This window comes from Notothenia rossii (assembly GCF_949606895.1).
Source record: "Notothenia rossii genome assembly, chromosome: 3".
Classification (NCBI taxonomy): Eukaryota; Metazoa; Chordata; class Actinopteri; order Perciformes; family Nototheniidae; genus Notothenia; species Notothenia rossii.
Window position 1 is genome coordinate 8,941,941 of NC_136901.1, and position 16,169 is coordinate 8,958,109.

The following is a 16,169-nucleotide window of genomic DNA, read 5'->3' on the forward strand; positions in this document are numbered from 1 at the left end:
GCAAGGCATGTTTTTGCAGGGGTCTGTTCCCTGGTGCTGCAGAAGACAGGTAATCCACACACAGATTATCTTCCTCTGTCATGTTGCACAGGTGCTGCAGGCTGATAGGACACACTAACAGGCGTCTGTGGAGATGGCGCTCAAAAAAAGCTTAAGATAGACAACGAAACAACAACAAAAGCAAGGCAGCAAGATGTAACTAAACGCCATCATTCTGAACCTTCACTGTCACACAATGCAGCAGAAAGTTGATGCATGCTTTTTTTTTTTCTTTGCTTCATATTTCTGGCTCTTGAGTGGGTTGTATTATATTTGCTGTAGGTGTATTGTATTGATAAATTGCGCGAATAAATAAAATAGCACTGATAATGTCATAATGCGAGGTGAAAGAAGTATTCAGATGCTTACTTAAGTAAAAGTACCAATATATTATTGTCAAATAATTACAAGTAAAGGTTCTGCATTCAAAATCTTACTTTAAAGTATAAAAACGAATTATTGTGCATTGTGTTATCTCCCTTTGAAATGTACTGGAGTAGAATATAAATGGAAATACTCAAGTAAAGTACCTCAACATTTTAGGTAACTCCAAGTACCACCACACCTAGATTGGGACTTGAACTGGAAACCTTTTGGTTCCAAAGCAGCGGCCTCAATTAAAAGCAGACAACCATCCACATGACTGTAACAGCATTTTATTAAATCTCTAGCTCAGTGACTTGACTCTACATATTTATATTCATAGTTCTCATGCTTTACAGGCGGAGCTCATGCATCAGGCCCCACATCTGTTCATGTAAAGTAGTGAGGCTCACCCAGCACCAACATGTGCACTGTTCACTCCACCTCACAGGCAATGGAGAAAAATAACAGTTTCTCCCTTTGGAAACCCTTCTAAAAACCCAGAGGGCCCAATCTGGAGCCAGGAACAGGTCTGCACATGCTCAAAGGTCAGACACATTTTCAGCAATACATAGAAGCAGGAAGATTTAAAAAGAAAACAACTGGTTAAGTATGCCCTGTGTGTGTTTGGAGGAGATTAACAGCAAATAAAAATGACAGAAAAAGGAATTTACAACATTAAAAACACAGTTCTAAATACAAGCTAGATCAGGACATGGAGTAGAGATCATTTTGGTGCTTTGGAGGACACAGGTCTGTTTGGTTTGAAAGAGTTGAACATCACACATCAACACCACATAGAGGCAGATCACAGGAATAAAAAATTACATCTGAATGAGTGTAAAACAAGAGAGAAAATAAAAAAAGTGTCATCTGCTGACATCTTTGGTGAGCTTTTACTGGTGGTGACAGTGACATCACTCCTGCATCGCTGCATATGGACCATCACTGCTGTTGAGTTTCATTGCATAAGGGTCATGACCCTGATCTAGTGCAACACGACTAGAGAGTTTAATTGGTTTGTCGGATGTGAAAGAGGCTAATCGTACTCAAATGCATCATGACATCACATAGGAACAACTAAACAGTCCAGAGAAAGTTGTGACACCGTTTCAGAGAGCTTAAATGACACATATCTATTCTCAATTTCTACAGAGTGAAGTAATATAAAAATATATGTTATCACTTGTTAATTGATGTTCCTTGACACGTAGATGCTGTGAAAGCAACACCTATTCATTTATTGTTTATTTATTTGATTGTTCATGTTTGTTCCGTTTAATGTGCTGGGTTACTATTTAAATATGTGTTTTAAACTCGATGGATACCTCGTGTTTTTACTGCAAACCAAATCAAAATGACCTGATATTTTTTTGTATTGTGAAAAAAGTGAAGGTATATGACCTTAAAAAACTAATGTATTATGATTCCACTTTAATCCATCCTTATAGTGCCGTCACTTTTAAAATGACACTGTGTAACTTTTAAAGGAGAAATAACACAATGCTCCTTTTAATACATTACATACAAACATGGTGTTTTCCCCTTGGCTCCCATCAGGTACACCTAGACCAAATGTAGCTGTTGAAAAAGCCTTTAAAACAGGAAGCTGTGTGTTATTTCACAGACACATTCACATGCATGCCTTCCTAATGTTGCAGGATTGGGACTCCACATGTTGGGGATCTGTAGAATCGCATTTTAAAGTATTTCCTGTCATTCTAGACTTCTGAGAAGAATGGAAATATGTTTGTAAGAACTGCAGCAAAGCAGAAAAAACCCTTAGGAGGACCTTTCCAACGTATCACAACACAGACACACGATGACAAACCTTCTACTGAATCAATTTGGTATAATCACACATGCAAAAGAAATAAATCCCTATTTTAATACAAACAAGTGCTAAAGAGTTTCCATTCCCAATGTTTGTTTTTACATATTTAAAGTTGCATAAATTTGTGCTGGCAGAGGGAGGAGCTATAGAGCTTCAGGCCAGTCCATGAGGACGCACACGGCGGATTCCCCGTACAGGAAGTGAAGCAGCAGTCTGTTTCCTGTCTCAAGTGTTGAGAGAGAACAGGTCCTGCTCGATGGGTTTCTTCACCCAGGCGCCCAGGCCCGCCTTGTGGAAGGCTTTGAAGAGCGACTGCTTGGCATCGTGGTACTCCACCGCCGCCAGCTTGGCGTCGCTGTAGCTGACGGGCCGCGGCGCGCTGATCCGCAGCGTGGAGGACAGCTGCATACACACAAAGAACACACGTTCGCTGTGAGAATCATCAAACTACATCAGAATCAGAAAAGGATTAAGTTGTCCAGCAGCGAGGACATTTACAGCTAACGGACAGTGCAGATAAGAAACTTGATTTACGTATTAGAAAAAGAGGCAAGTGATGATCTCTTACTTTACTATGGTTAAATAAATCATGGGCACAAAATAAAACATATGTAACAAGAATGATTAAAAAGTCACAAAAGCACTAAGAGGTGAAACTGAAATGGACTGATTTGTAAAATGATTCTGTATTGTTAGCAACCACAGAAAGAGCTTTGAAACTTAACACACACTAGTGGCAGAACATAGGAATCAATGGGGCGTCATATAAAACATATTATTTACAATTATAAGTATTCATTTGGCAGGTGGGATCTAAGAATCCAACATACAGCAGATGAAGGAGAAGTCACAGATAAGTGGCTCGTCCTGATATAAAGGTGTGTGAATGAGAGAGGCGGAGTTTGGGGAGCGGGGTCCCGGGGGGGGGGGTTACCTTGCAGTGCAGGCGCTGCCAGCGTCCGAACAGGGCGTGCTTACAGAGTCTGGAGGGTCTGCTCAGGTCGTCCTTCCCTGTGGTGGCGTTGATCACCTCCAGCCCCGGGTCCCCCACCGTCCAGTTCACGCTGAAGTTCGGAGCTTTCCCCGGCTGACGAGCCTCCGCGTTACTTATACCTGGGGGGGAGAGTCGATGGATTCAACTCACTATTTTTACATCATTTTATACTCCCATTAGATATTTCAGAGGCAAATAGCGTAATTTTGACCCCACAGTTCATAGCTCACAAAGGACATTTTGAGTTTATTAATAATGTTGAGCAGTCCTAATTTAAATTGGTTGTTGTCGACTGGTAAACTTAAAATATTCTGAATTTCCTGACTTCCTAACATACTTTACTCTATCTGCCTGAGCCCCTCTTCTCTGCTCTGACCCCCCCTGATCTCCCATTAAACCCTCGCTGCTCCTCAGTGAAGGAGCTCCAGATGTGTGGGGACAGATGAGTGGGATCATGGTGGAGTGTGTCTCACCGCTGAGCAGCGGCTTGTTGAGGCTGAACGACGGGGGCAGCTCCTCCATCTCCGTCACCCTCTGGTACATGGCTCTGGAGAGGTGGTCCGCGTGATACAGGCTGCCCAGGATGATGCTGGAGAAGTAGATGGCGTCCGTGAAGTAGCTCATCAGAGAGCCTTGGAACCCCACCACGTTCCACCTGGAGGGGGACCAAACACCCATTAGTAAGTCCCAAAAGTTTAGGCAAGGCAAGGCACGTTTCTTTTTACAGCTCAGATATTCGGAGCTTAATAACTGAACACAGAATGTAGACCCGTCCTGGGTGTGATCTAAAGATTACTACATGATCTGATGTCTACGTTGCTGTTTCAGGAGCTGTTAACGGCTTGGTTGCGATTCATCAAGTGGTCTAATCAAGGCTCCAGCGAGCTGATGGCCCCCGAGGACCCGAGCTGGAGTGATTGCAGCGCGACACGGAGATCATTCATCCTCTCCACACGTGCACATCCTCATCAGATCGTAGTGGTCTGCTCTAAAACATCCTTCAACACCTCAAGAGTGTCTGCAGGGCAGCAAGGTAAAGCTACAGCTGCGTGAGAGGTTATGTTGATTCAACTGCTCAGACTCAAACAGCTTTTTTAGTCCCAGGAACATCGCTACGTAGTGTAGCTGCTGACAGTGTGTGTGAGGGTCGGGATACAACACACACCTGGCGATCTTGTCGCTGCAGGACATGGTGAGCAGTCTCTCCCCCTGCAGGACCCCGTCCCACGTCTGGATGGTGTTGCTGGAGCGCACCGGGATGGTTCCCTCTCCAGACTCGATCTTAGTGCGCAGCTGTCCCCGGGCCTTTCTGTTCGGGTGTCTATCCCCATAATCTGAGGGGGGGGAGAATACACTTTAGATCTTTTGGTTAGCAATATATGTTCATGTATCTTCATCATAATTCTTCCTGCGTACCCTCTACTCCGGCCTCGTGCGGGGAGAAGATGCGAGCGTCTCCACACGGGGACGTGCTGATGTACAGGTGGAACTGCACGTTCTCCTTCAGTCTGAAGCCCTGTATGCTGTCACACCGGATGAAGATGGACTTCTGCTGCTCCTCCTCGTGGTTACTGGAGACACGTAGATTAAGGGAGGTTTGACATGCAGGAGACGGAAAGGGATGAATGAGCTTTATTTTGCTGCATTTGAGACATTTAAATTGGGTTTAAAGTGTTTATAATGTGTGGAGAAGCTCTCTTCTTCAGTAGAAATACAAATATAAACTGCACAGCTCCTCCACTTTAAAATCTAAGGAAGAAGATCTGGGCCACGTTTGAAAACTTTTCTGAGCCAGACCAAAATCGATTTTTGAGATTTCACAAACATTCTAAATCAAAATTCTGCTTCTTCCTATTTCGGTAAAAACTGTGTCTGGAGTGTGACTGACCTGAGGAAGTGCTCCAGCTGCGAGTACAGGAACCTGATGAGCGAGCGGCGAGCCACGATCTCAGCGTGGCAGTCATTGAGAGCCAGCCCTCTGTCGCTCATGTATTCACCGTTGATGCACTTTGTCCCCGTGGAAATGCAGATCACCTGAGCCTCCTTCACATCGGCACCTGTACGCCAAAGGAAAGAAGTCCTGACATCGTACCTAAAACTGCTGAGTCAGGTGTTTTGTGACCCTCCCCAATGAAAATGTAGCTAAAGACAAATAATGCTGCAGCTCCATTGGGTTTGACTGACACGAAATAAATCACCTGTTGTCATGACGACACCTGATAAAACTTTCCGCCGAGCGTGCGGCGACGTGAAGTTGTCCGTCAGTTCGCCGAACTTGTCGACGACCAGGCGGGAGACGGCGTCTGCCAGAACCTGAGCACCAAAACAAATCAAATGATTATACATGAAGCAAAATGAAATGAAACTTTGAGCAAAAGGTTGAAAATGTGCACTGCGGCTTTTGGGTAATACAAAGACGAAGAGACAACAATGCGATAAGAAGAAAGCGAAAGCTCTTCTTATCTGCCCCGGAAATATTATTGAATATTTCAATTAGGAAAGCTGCACTGGTGTGGATGACAGGCAGGATGTGAGCGGCTTAGAACAGATCCTCTGTTTCACTCACTGCTCTGGAAGTAAAGCGGAGAGACTGCTATAATGAGCAGCAGTGTTTGAATAGCACTCACAGGGTGATGCTAATTAAGATAGCAGCTGTCTTATCAGTGTGCGTGGATTACAGCCGGGGATTAGCCTATGTGTAAATAGATTCCCAGTGAATTGGACTTGTCTCTCCTGAAGCCGTCTTCACTCACACTCTGTCAGGTTGGCTACGAACAAGTATCTCGTGAGACGACAGATCTAACCTGGGAGCTACTGTCAAATCACGACATGCCTCAAAACTGCTTTATGGTTATTTGCCGTCTGGTAAACCACTAAATATGAGGTTAACTTGCAGAGTTGGCAGACCACATGTGCAACACATCTGGATAATGGACAATGTAGATTTGTAGGTAATAGTATTGGGAAACCCACATTATCGAACGTTCACTAGTCCCAGTTTGCGGGTTTATAAAATAAGTAAGGAAAGTAACGGGGCCTTTCAACACTCATTAACCTTGGTCCCTGCTTACCTGAGGCAGGTGCAGCTGCAGTCCCTCTCTGGGTATGGGCTGTCTGGACGGGGCCTGGTCCAGCTGCATGTTGAACAGAGCGGACAGAGCAGCCTGCGCCGCCCGGGCCTTGGCCAGCTTCTTGTTCCGCCCAGAACCCTGGAAGTTCTGCCCGTCCACCGTCACCGACATGACAAAGTTCTTGGCGTGGCTCTCCCCGCTCTCTGAGACAAAGTCGTACTTGAGGCCCGGCCGCAACTCGTTGAGGATCATGACAGGGTTCTTGCCGCTTGTAGGGGACATGAAGGTAGAGGGGACTGGAGGTAAGGGGGCCTGGATCAAGTTCGGGACGGGGGAGGGGAGCAACGGGTACTCGACTCCCAAAGAGCTGAAGGAACCGTTGCTGTTGGACGTGAGATAAAAGGGGTCATCTGCGGGGGGGGATGTCTCGAAGGCGTTAAAGAGCATGTCTGGGAAGTCGGCCTGGTCCGAGGTGAAGTCCGTGTGGACAGACAGAGTCCGGCCCATGGCCATGTGGGCCTCAGAGGCGTTGGGGAACTGGACGAAGGAGCGCAGGGCTTTCTCTGCTGCGTTCAGCTTGGCCTTCTTCTTGGTGGAACCAGCGCCCTCGAAGAACTGCCCGTTGACCTCCACCGTCATCACGAAGACGGGCGCGTGGACCGGCCCGGTCTGAGAGAGCAGTTTGTACTGCAGCCCCGGCTTGATCTCATTCAGCTGCATCAGGGCGTTCTTAGGCAGAATGGGCCCGGGGATTTTCTTACGCTTCTTGGGCTTGTACTTGGAATGTGCATGCCCATTATTGCCCTCCTCTAAGGGACGTTTCCTCCCACCCCCAGCACTCCCATTGGGGAGTTGAGCAGCCTCAGCCGCAACCCCCTCTTTGGAGAAGAGGTTGTCCAAGTTCCGATTTTCCTTAACATCTGTGCTGCATGAACCTGCGGTGCCCAGAAAGAGTAACTTACAATGCCTTCGTTGCAGGATCTTGTAAATGTAAAATTTAGAGATTCCTTTACCTTTCTTTGCAACTGAACAAGTGATGTGTGTTCCTTAATTATTATTTAAATATAATGTATAGAGGCAGTTTAGCTTTTGGTACAAGTGTATTCTAAACACATTCATATGTCAATGAGGAGGTTTCACACAAACATAAGTAATATTTGCAAATGTATAGAAAATTATGTAAATCGTCATTTAAAGAATTTCCCCTAAAACCTTAATTAGCATGCAGGCTATTTCTATACTCATATTTAGCTAATTAAGGGATAAACTATTTACACCAGGAGCTTTGAGAACATATTTCTACATGTCTTTATCTGGACGATGGTGTGTCTTGGGAACACATATCACCCGGCCCTGTTAACAAAGCTGATGGAACTTAATGTAAACTTCCATTTATAACATCCTTCAGCAAAAGCTCGATAGGTTACTCCTTTCGGTGCTCAGGACAGAAAACAATCCTATAAGACGCAGGTTTAGAGAGGTTGTGGGGAGAGATGGAGGTGTAAACAAGGGGTGTCAACTTTTCCAAAATAATGCAGTACTTCAACTGAGCCTGAAGAGAAACACCAGAGAAATTATTCACTTTTAGAATCTAAAACCAGAGAAAAACACTTGAGCAGGAGCAGGAAGTGGATTATTTGAAACAACAGAAAAGCTGCAAAAATACATATTTGTATACAAAATTGATCAAATGTCTTATTCTATTTCCGCCCTGGTTTTAGCAGCAGGTTATCAAAATCTTTCATTCACAGTTCTTCTTTCTCTCTTTACAATACTGACTGACTGAACATGGCCGATACACTTAAAAACAATCAACCAAACTGCTGTGAAATGTTCACAATGTTCCCGTTTTTAACCAAGTGACTTGTTAGCCATATTTAGCATTGTTTTCCATTTGAAATGACTTCCTCTTAAACCAAAGAGTGCAGTGCTTCCACAGAGTTTGTCGTTCAGTCACAGCCAGATGCCGACTGCAGGCAGAGTTAATAACAAACGTGCCGGAGGGGGACGGAGCTGAAACATGAAAAAACACAATAGCAGATAATGCCTTGAGCAACCAGAGGGGGGGGGGGATGATTATAGGTCTGCTGGGGAACGTACTGTTATTGTGGCTCAAAGACAATCACTGAAGCAGAAACAGACCCTTTATCCATTAAAAAGTGAATTCACTGGGCTGCAAGGTCAATGCTTCCAAATGTGCCTTGGCATGTCCAATTGAGATATCAACACGTTACCTTGCATCTGAAATGTCTTCTACGTGACTTCCTGTTTAGGATGTTAGGCAAGCAGCCCTTGGATAACCTTGAGCAACTCTCCCTACCCTCGGCCATAATCCACATGTTCTCCCCATGCTTTCACTTTGGCTTACATGCAGCAGGGACAGGATTACTGCTGTGCCAACACAAATCAAGAAAGTGTTTAAAGAGGCCTGTCAGTTAGCATCGGCAGCACCGGTCACGATGCTAAACGGGCTATCTGGACCCCAACAAACAGACTCCCTTCAGCCTGACAAACAGCCCCTTTCTGAAAACGCTACGGTGAAGCTTGATCCTATCACTTTTGCAAATAAATAGCCGACTTATCAAACCTTTTCCCTGTGATCGAGCTTTCAACAGGCACCTGAATGGAGTGAGATGAAAGGAAAGCTGTTTGTTGATTTGCTTTGCCCTGCATTAACTTCACTTGGAATCTGTCTTTTCCATAAAATCCCATCGAGGCTTATCGTGGGTCAGGTGGTGTTAGGGCTGGAATAGACCTACCTTACAGAGCCAGAGAGGGGGCTTTAGGGGGCTTTTTTTGTTTAGACCAAAGGGAAAAGCTGAGAAATGTGCCATCAAAGTGGAGTGAAAGCTCACAGTAGATACACCCTGACCCTGGGATTAAGCTCCGACCTCCTCCTGAGCTGGCCAAAAGGAATTGGACGGTATATTTTCCCACAGCAATGCAATGCACCATGGGTATTTCCCTCAGGATGTGTGCTTCCTTTACCTACATGCATTCATCTCGTACACAACCTGGACAGTATGTAATAAAGCATGAATGTACACGTGGGTCACTCACTCATGCTTTTGACTTGCCCCCCCTCAGTGGTGGGCAGCCTCTGTTGGATTGGAGCGGTCCGATCTCCCACTCGACCTGAAGGGCACACAGCACATGGGTTATCAGTGGTGGAAAGTACACTTTGAAGGTATTCAAAATCAGTAGATCAGTCCTTCCATCATGCTGTCACAGTTAGCGCTGCAGATGTCTATACAAACCTTTAGAATACATGGCACTTCTCCTTTGCTCGTATGTCACACCTCATCACCCAGCTCCCCCTCCACCTCCACCTTCCTAGTCCTGTCAGACAGGTCCTCGTCTGTCTGCTGATAAGACACCAGGCTGATTATTTCCTGTGTTTTAATCAGGAAACTGTCACTCAGCACGCCATCTGTGCTAATAAACAAACTGAGGCGGGCAGAAATGACGCAATCATTATCTTTGATTAACTAAGATGTGGGCTGTCAGCAGGGGTCTATTGGACCAACCTCAAAATGGTGTTCCCACTTTAAGATTCTTTCATATCAGAAGACCTCATAAAGTCACTACTGTATGTGCATATGTTTTTTTTGTCCCTGTTGAAAGCCATGTATGGAAGTGTTTGTTTTTCTACAGAGAAATGAGTCCTAAAACCTGGAGATAAGTTGGCATTTTACGCCTTCCTGTTCGATTCCTCCTCAAAGGTTTTTTTGTCCTACATTTAAACGTCATCACTTCTCCACTCTTTACTCAGCTAGCTCAATTCAAGCTAATGAAATCTGCCTTCCTTTGGAAAAGGAACAGAGGCTGTTGGGAAAGGCTTCGCGCTCGCTGTGTAATCGCTCTCTGTCGACAGATATGTCCTCCTGCCCCGCTGCCACTCAGCTGTTTGCTCCTCACATTAGAAATGACAACGTTATCAGGCTGCTGCCGCCGCTCTATTGTGCGAGACGGCAGCAAGGGGAACACGGCTCAGGTTCTCCAGATAGTGCGGGGAGGAAATGAACTCAGAAGTAAAATGCCAAGAAAAGGAGTTAAGCGAGGGTTGTCACAGAAATGTAAAACTTTTGAGTGTTTGTATAATTCAGAAACCCTGTTTACCTCATTATACATCTCACAAACTCTGCTTTATCTCACCCAGACAGTGTTTTATAGGCTTCAAGTTGTAAATGTTTCTCCTTTTCCTACAATAAGGGATAAGGATAAGTGGACATCCCCACTGTGTTGCATGATGGGAGAATACTGTTGAATTTCCACATCATCAGACTTTTAGCATACAGCATGAAACACTTTTGGTTGAGCATTTTTACAAAGCGCCGTCTCCAAATTGGAAAGATAAACAACGTGCAGAATAGGAAGTGGCACGCATGTTAAAGGAACCCGTGGCCTCCCATGCATGGCATAGGGAGAATACGTTTATCAGATAAGCAGGAAAGAATAAATCTATTTACGCTGCGTAGTGCCACACTCCTGTCTCGGATCATGCATCACAGCACTAACAACCACCCACACTGATGCTGTGTACACTCCAACAACAGCAGTAGCAGGAACAGGAGAATATGAAATTGAAGTGAAAACCAATCAAGAAGCAACAAAGCAGACATGTTTAGCTCTCTCCTCTGAAGAAACCTAACATTATATATATCCATGTCCTATGTTTTCCTCGTGTGCAGCCCTAAGGAGACCCCATCAACAAGGAGAGAGAATCTGGACCACGGCCATCATCGACTGAGCTGACAGTGATAGATGGATTTCAGAGACTATTTCTGGTGCTTGAGGCGAGTTACAATCAGAGCTAGGGGGGGGGGAACAACTGCAAACAGCTGTCAGAGAACTCTTTTAGCGACCTAATGTAGACGGATTGATGCTGAGGAGAAGCAGACAGCGAAAAGGGAAAAAATGGTGGTCCCAAACATGTGATGGAGACAAAACGAAAAAAACGTTGTTGTCCACAATGCTTTTCTCACACACAAACTCCAGTTCAGCCCCGTGAAATGACATTTTGAGGCGTGCAGAAATTGGAGGTGATGAGATGATGGATGAGGAGGGACGGAGCAGAAACTCTAGGATGTATCGTAGAGTCACAGCAGAAGGCAACATGTGTATTCCTTTAGTTCAAAACACGTGGGGCTAACATTCATCCGTTAATCAAATAATTGTAAAGTTGACATTTTGACAGACTACTATGCCACAATTAAGTCATTTCCCTTTCACAGGCTTCTGGAGTTGGATTGAAATGTGACATTTACAGCAGATTACAATACAAATCACAACAGGTCTACGTGATGCAAAACCACCGTATTCAATCACAGGAAATAAATTAATAAGGCTACTCATACACCACTGTTCATTTATGCTAAAAACAAATTATGAAGACCTCGAGGTATTTGACTCTCCACATATCTGTAGGTTTGAGAAACGTTGGTAAACTGTTTAAACAGCAAAGTTGCTAGAAAATAAACCCCTCACTGCTCCCCAAGGACACTTGCATGCGTCAGCCATCTTTCTATCATTCCCACTGTGAAATCTATGTGACGGCTTGTATTTGCTGAGTGGTCCTGGCAGTACAGTAGCTGCAGGCCCACTGCTGTATCAGTTCCACGCACTAATACCACCAGTGTTCTGACCAGGTATTTGTGCTGCTGACAGCAGACTGTTCACACCACTGTAGCGCCCTCTCACCGGGGGCCAAGGAGAAGAGGTGAAGCAATTAGGAGGATTATCTACTTCCATACTGCAGCGGCCAGGCAGACAGAATGCTGGGACAGCGCATTGTGAATGAAGCCTCGGGGCCAATAACCACAGGAGTCACATGTGGAATTAATGTCAGGGTCATGAGAAGTTAGCAGGAAGTGAGCACCACACTCTTTAAAGATACACAGAGATTCTCTGAGTGCACATATGTGTGACAGATGAGTCTGTATACTTCGAGCACTCCCCAAAACTCCAGGGGAAAAGGGAAAAAGCTGAATGGTACAATGAGAGTCAACAAAGAGACTATCAATGGAGCACATTCCCTGACACTGATACCTGGAGAAGCTCCATAGGGTCAGCCGCCACCCCTTCCCTCTCTTTTTTTACTGGAGTTCAACTTCTCTTCGGACAATGGTTCAGATGGGACATTTGGGGCTTGCTTGGGGGACTAAGCTCTGAAGCTCACACATCTGGAAGACCAGTGACCACCAAGTGACCAGGACCAGGACAAATGAAACACACGTTCTCAGTCTTACAACCTGACCGAGAAACATGCATCCCATCCTTTAGAGGTGAATACAATAGTAAAAAAGATACTATAGCCACTACCAGAACGTGTTATGACTGCATGTAAGCTGTCTATAACTCCAGCTGTGAATACAGATATGTAGCACTGAGATATTTCCCTGCTTGCCTCAGGGCTCTTTGCTGTCTATTAAGCACAACTGTGCCAGTTTATCCCCCCCCCCCGCCCAACCTCACTGCTCGCCTAGCACACACTCGCATTTCCATTTAACGCTTTTATCACAGGTAGCCCTGCCTCCTGGGCCTGAAAATGGTTGCTGGGACACGGAGACATGCACGCTGAGGAGCCAGTGGAGCAACAAGGGGTAGAGCGGGACTACATCTTCCTACTATTCCCATTTGGGGAATGGAAAATAAATGATTTGCTGCCCAGTTGAGTGATGGTGTGGATTCCCTGGAAGTCCACAATTACATACATACAAATAAGTATGTGTAGCAGCCAAAACCTTTGAGCTTCGTCATTTTTCCTGACTTTCTTTTTTTTCATATGGTCTCAGAAGGTCTGCCTGAGAGTACCTCACCCTCGCTGACCCTCCTCCCCCCCATTCTCTCTGCATCACTGGCCCCACCGCGCACAACAGATGGCTATCACTGTTCTCTGCACCCCAGTCAGGGCCAGGCCAGCAACCTGCTATCTCCCAGTTGGGGCTCAGGACTGATGTTGAATTTCACACCCCATGGCATCAGGATTAGCCAGAGCCGGAGCTGATGGACAGGCAGGTGGAGGTGCAGGGTGGATTTATGGATTTATGGACGTAATGTCATTTCGCCCGGCATGTTCGTTCGATTAGTACTTCCACTATTTGGAAGAGAGTTACCCAGCTGTGAATGCCAGTATGCAAATCATACCTGTATTTAGTTACAAAGCTTTCAAAGCTGTGCTGAAGCTCGCTTGAAGAAACCAGCAGCCTGTGGTCAAACACAGATCTTCTGGAGGGAAAATGGCTCTGGATATTATGGAAAAATACCGTAGCTACAGTAAGGTTTGGAGATAAGATTGTGGTGGTGCACCAATTGGAAGGTGGGTGGTTTCAATCCCCTGCAGTCAACATGTTCAAGGGTCCTTGTTCAAGACACTGAACCCCAAATGGCTCCAGAAATGGCATCATTTGTGAGGATAAATGGCTGAAGAATCCCAATGATGACACATAAAGTTAATAAGTGGAATATTTACATGTTCACCTAAGGACGTGCTTATGATGTTTTACTACTTTTTGCATCATCAAAGAAAGTGTTTTATGGATCTGCTGCTGCCTTTGTATTTCATTATGATGAATCATTTCCTGTTGATCTGGAAAATGTGACACCCGACATCATCTGCCTCTGATTTGATCCGATACGATGAGTGCATTTTAAATACAAATCTTGCTTCAATTACGAGTCAATATGAAAGACAGGTGTTGCCTCGATGCTCGGGAGCTGCCTCCTGCTCCACCTGTGTGATGGGGGGTGGTGGAGCCTGAGGAGAGGGTGGGTTATCAGCAGAGCCTCAGGGCGGAGGTACGGCGGGGGGGGGGGGGCTGTATCACAGATCTGCGGTTTTGGGCCGACAGACACATCCCTTAGCAGCGTGCCGTCCACGCCTCACAGAGCACATCGGCTTATACCTCGTCTGAAATTCACTTTTGCTCCCAGTAGATTAAACTCACACTTCAGTTCATCTCACAACACCTCGCTTAGCAGGGAGACGGAAATGATGGGCTGCTCTCTCGCCCCGCATGCAAAGTATGTACATTCCTTTACACATTAATACTGTTTAGCAGACTCCCCATGAATAACACTTAGGACAAATTGAATATTCCCGAGTGGGATAAAAATATGACAAATCTGGGTGTACCTGCCGCGCTGCTTTTTGTGGCCAGAGCCGGAATTTGAATTAATTGGAGGATTTAGTGCACTTGACTTTAGCAGCCAGTGAAAAATATGAGCAGACGTTTGCAGTAATGCACAGGATGTAAGAGGGTGCTGCTCTGAGACTCAATACATATGTTCACTTATATTGTCTGAGGGGTAAAGTAAATGCTTCTGCAAAAATAGGAAAACATCTCTCCAGTATTTTAATTAAAGAGACCCTATTCTGCTTTTTGGAGTTTTCACTAGTGTGCGATATAGGTTTCTGTGCATGTAATAGCTTCCATTGGACTCCTTTGTTTACTCCCCTAACATAACGACATCAGGGTTGTCTATATCAAAAAAAGTCATTCTTCATGTTTTAACATATACAACATATATCAAATATCTGTTAATATCAGTGAAATACACTTCATTAACTTCATGAAATAATTGTTTTGATAATAGAAGTAGTAACGTACTAACAAAATGATCAAGACATATATTGATATGAAGTATGGATTAACATGCCTCTTTGTCTTGATGTTATTTTCTCATAGTATACGGTATGTCGTTTATTGGTATATCCAATGTTCATGTAAATAATGTTGCTTTTCTTACTTTGTATCTTCTTTAACTGTGTCTTCCTATCAACCCAAACACAAAGGCAAATTCCTCACATGTGTTATAACCTGTTGGCAATAAACCTGATTCTGATAACATCTAAAAGAGTTTTAACAAATGTCATTCACCACAGCATCATTTACACTTCAAACCTATTGTATTAAGCTATTTCTAGGATCAAGTTGATGCCAAATGAATGAAAAGATAACCACCAACAAAAGCTCTAACCAGTAGCATCAGACTATTAAAACGTGCTCTCAGCAGCAGACACCAAACGGTCCCTCTCTGACCCCCATCCTCCCCCAGAGGTACCTTTGCGCTCGGAGCGTTTCTTCCTCCTCCTCCTGCACCTGCGGTGGCTCAGGCAGCATGGAGCCGCCGTGGGGAGGGGGCCGTCCAGCAGCAGAGCCATGGTGTGTCCCCTCAGCTTCCCTCAGGCTCACTCAGCCCGACGCTCGGCAGACACAACTTTACACTGAGCGGGGGGAGGCAGGGGGAGGGGCTGCCGGCACATGGGCTCGCTGCTGTCAGATAAACGGGGAGGGATTTCTGCTCCTCCCCTCCTCTGCCTCTCCTCTCTGTTTTCATCCCCAATCTCAAATCCACACTGAACTTGGCTTTGGAGCGCTCTTCAAAAAATACCAAACAATGCCTTTTGCATTCACTTCATGACCAGAGTGGCTACAATAAGAGCAGGGAACACTAAAACCACAAGTCCTCCCAATCGGAGCATTAGCAGCTAAAGAGAAACAAAAATGGACTTCTATATGAAACATGTGAAACCTCGGGTGTACACCAACTAAACAACGAGTCCATGATAGATCATTGGACAGTGGAAGAAAAACATGCATTCATATTTCTTTCTTTGCATTTTCCTTTACATTGTGAATCTGTCTATAATGCAGGAATACAGGCTTTATGAGATATGCATGATCTGTAAAAGGATGACTGACAAAGCACTCATGTTCAATAAAAACTACAGGATGCTATGACAGTAAGAAAGCCAGCACTGCCCCCTGCTGGGCTGCAGTTAAAGTGAACCTTAGAAAAAGACACCCTGTATCTATACTATGTTAGTACTTACTATAGAGCAGGGGTACTCAAACTTTTTGTTAAA

At 45.0% G+C, this 16,169-nt stretch overlaps 1 protein-coding gene across 1 annotated transcript in view; it reads right to left on the bottom strand.

The window, feature by feature from the left end:
• Positions 1-679: 679 nt before the first annotated feature.
• LOC307033476 (double-stranded RNA-specific editase 1-like) overlaps positions 680-16,169 on the bottom strand; it is a 29,907-nt gene continuing 14,417 nt past the window's right edge. The window contains exons 3-11 of the mRNA XM_079671966.1: positions 9,362-9,436; positions 6,302-7,236; positions 5,429-5,543; positions 5,119-5,287; positions 4,647-4,801; positions 4,396-4,564; positions 3,704-3,885; positions 3,171-3,349; positions 680-2,638 (exon numbers count right to left, since the gene is read on the bottom strand). Of these exons, the coding sequence (XP_079528092.1) occupies positions 2,462-2,638; positions 3,171-3,349; positions 3,704-3,885; positions 4,396-4,564; positions 4,647-4,801; positions 5,119-5,287; positions 5,429-5,543; positions 6,302-7,236; positions 9,362-9,365 (2,085 nt within the window). The 5' untranslated portion in view covers positions 9,366-9,436 and the 3' untranslated portion in view covers positions 680-2,461. The remainder of the gene's footprint in view (positions 2,639-3,170; positions 3,350-3,703; positions 3,886-4,395; positions 4,565-4,646; positions 4,802-5,118; positions 5,288-5,428; positions 5,544-6,301; positions 7,237-9,361; positions 9,437-16,169) is intronic.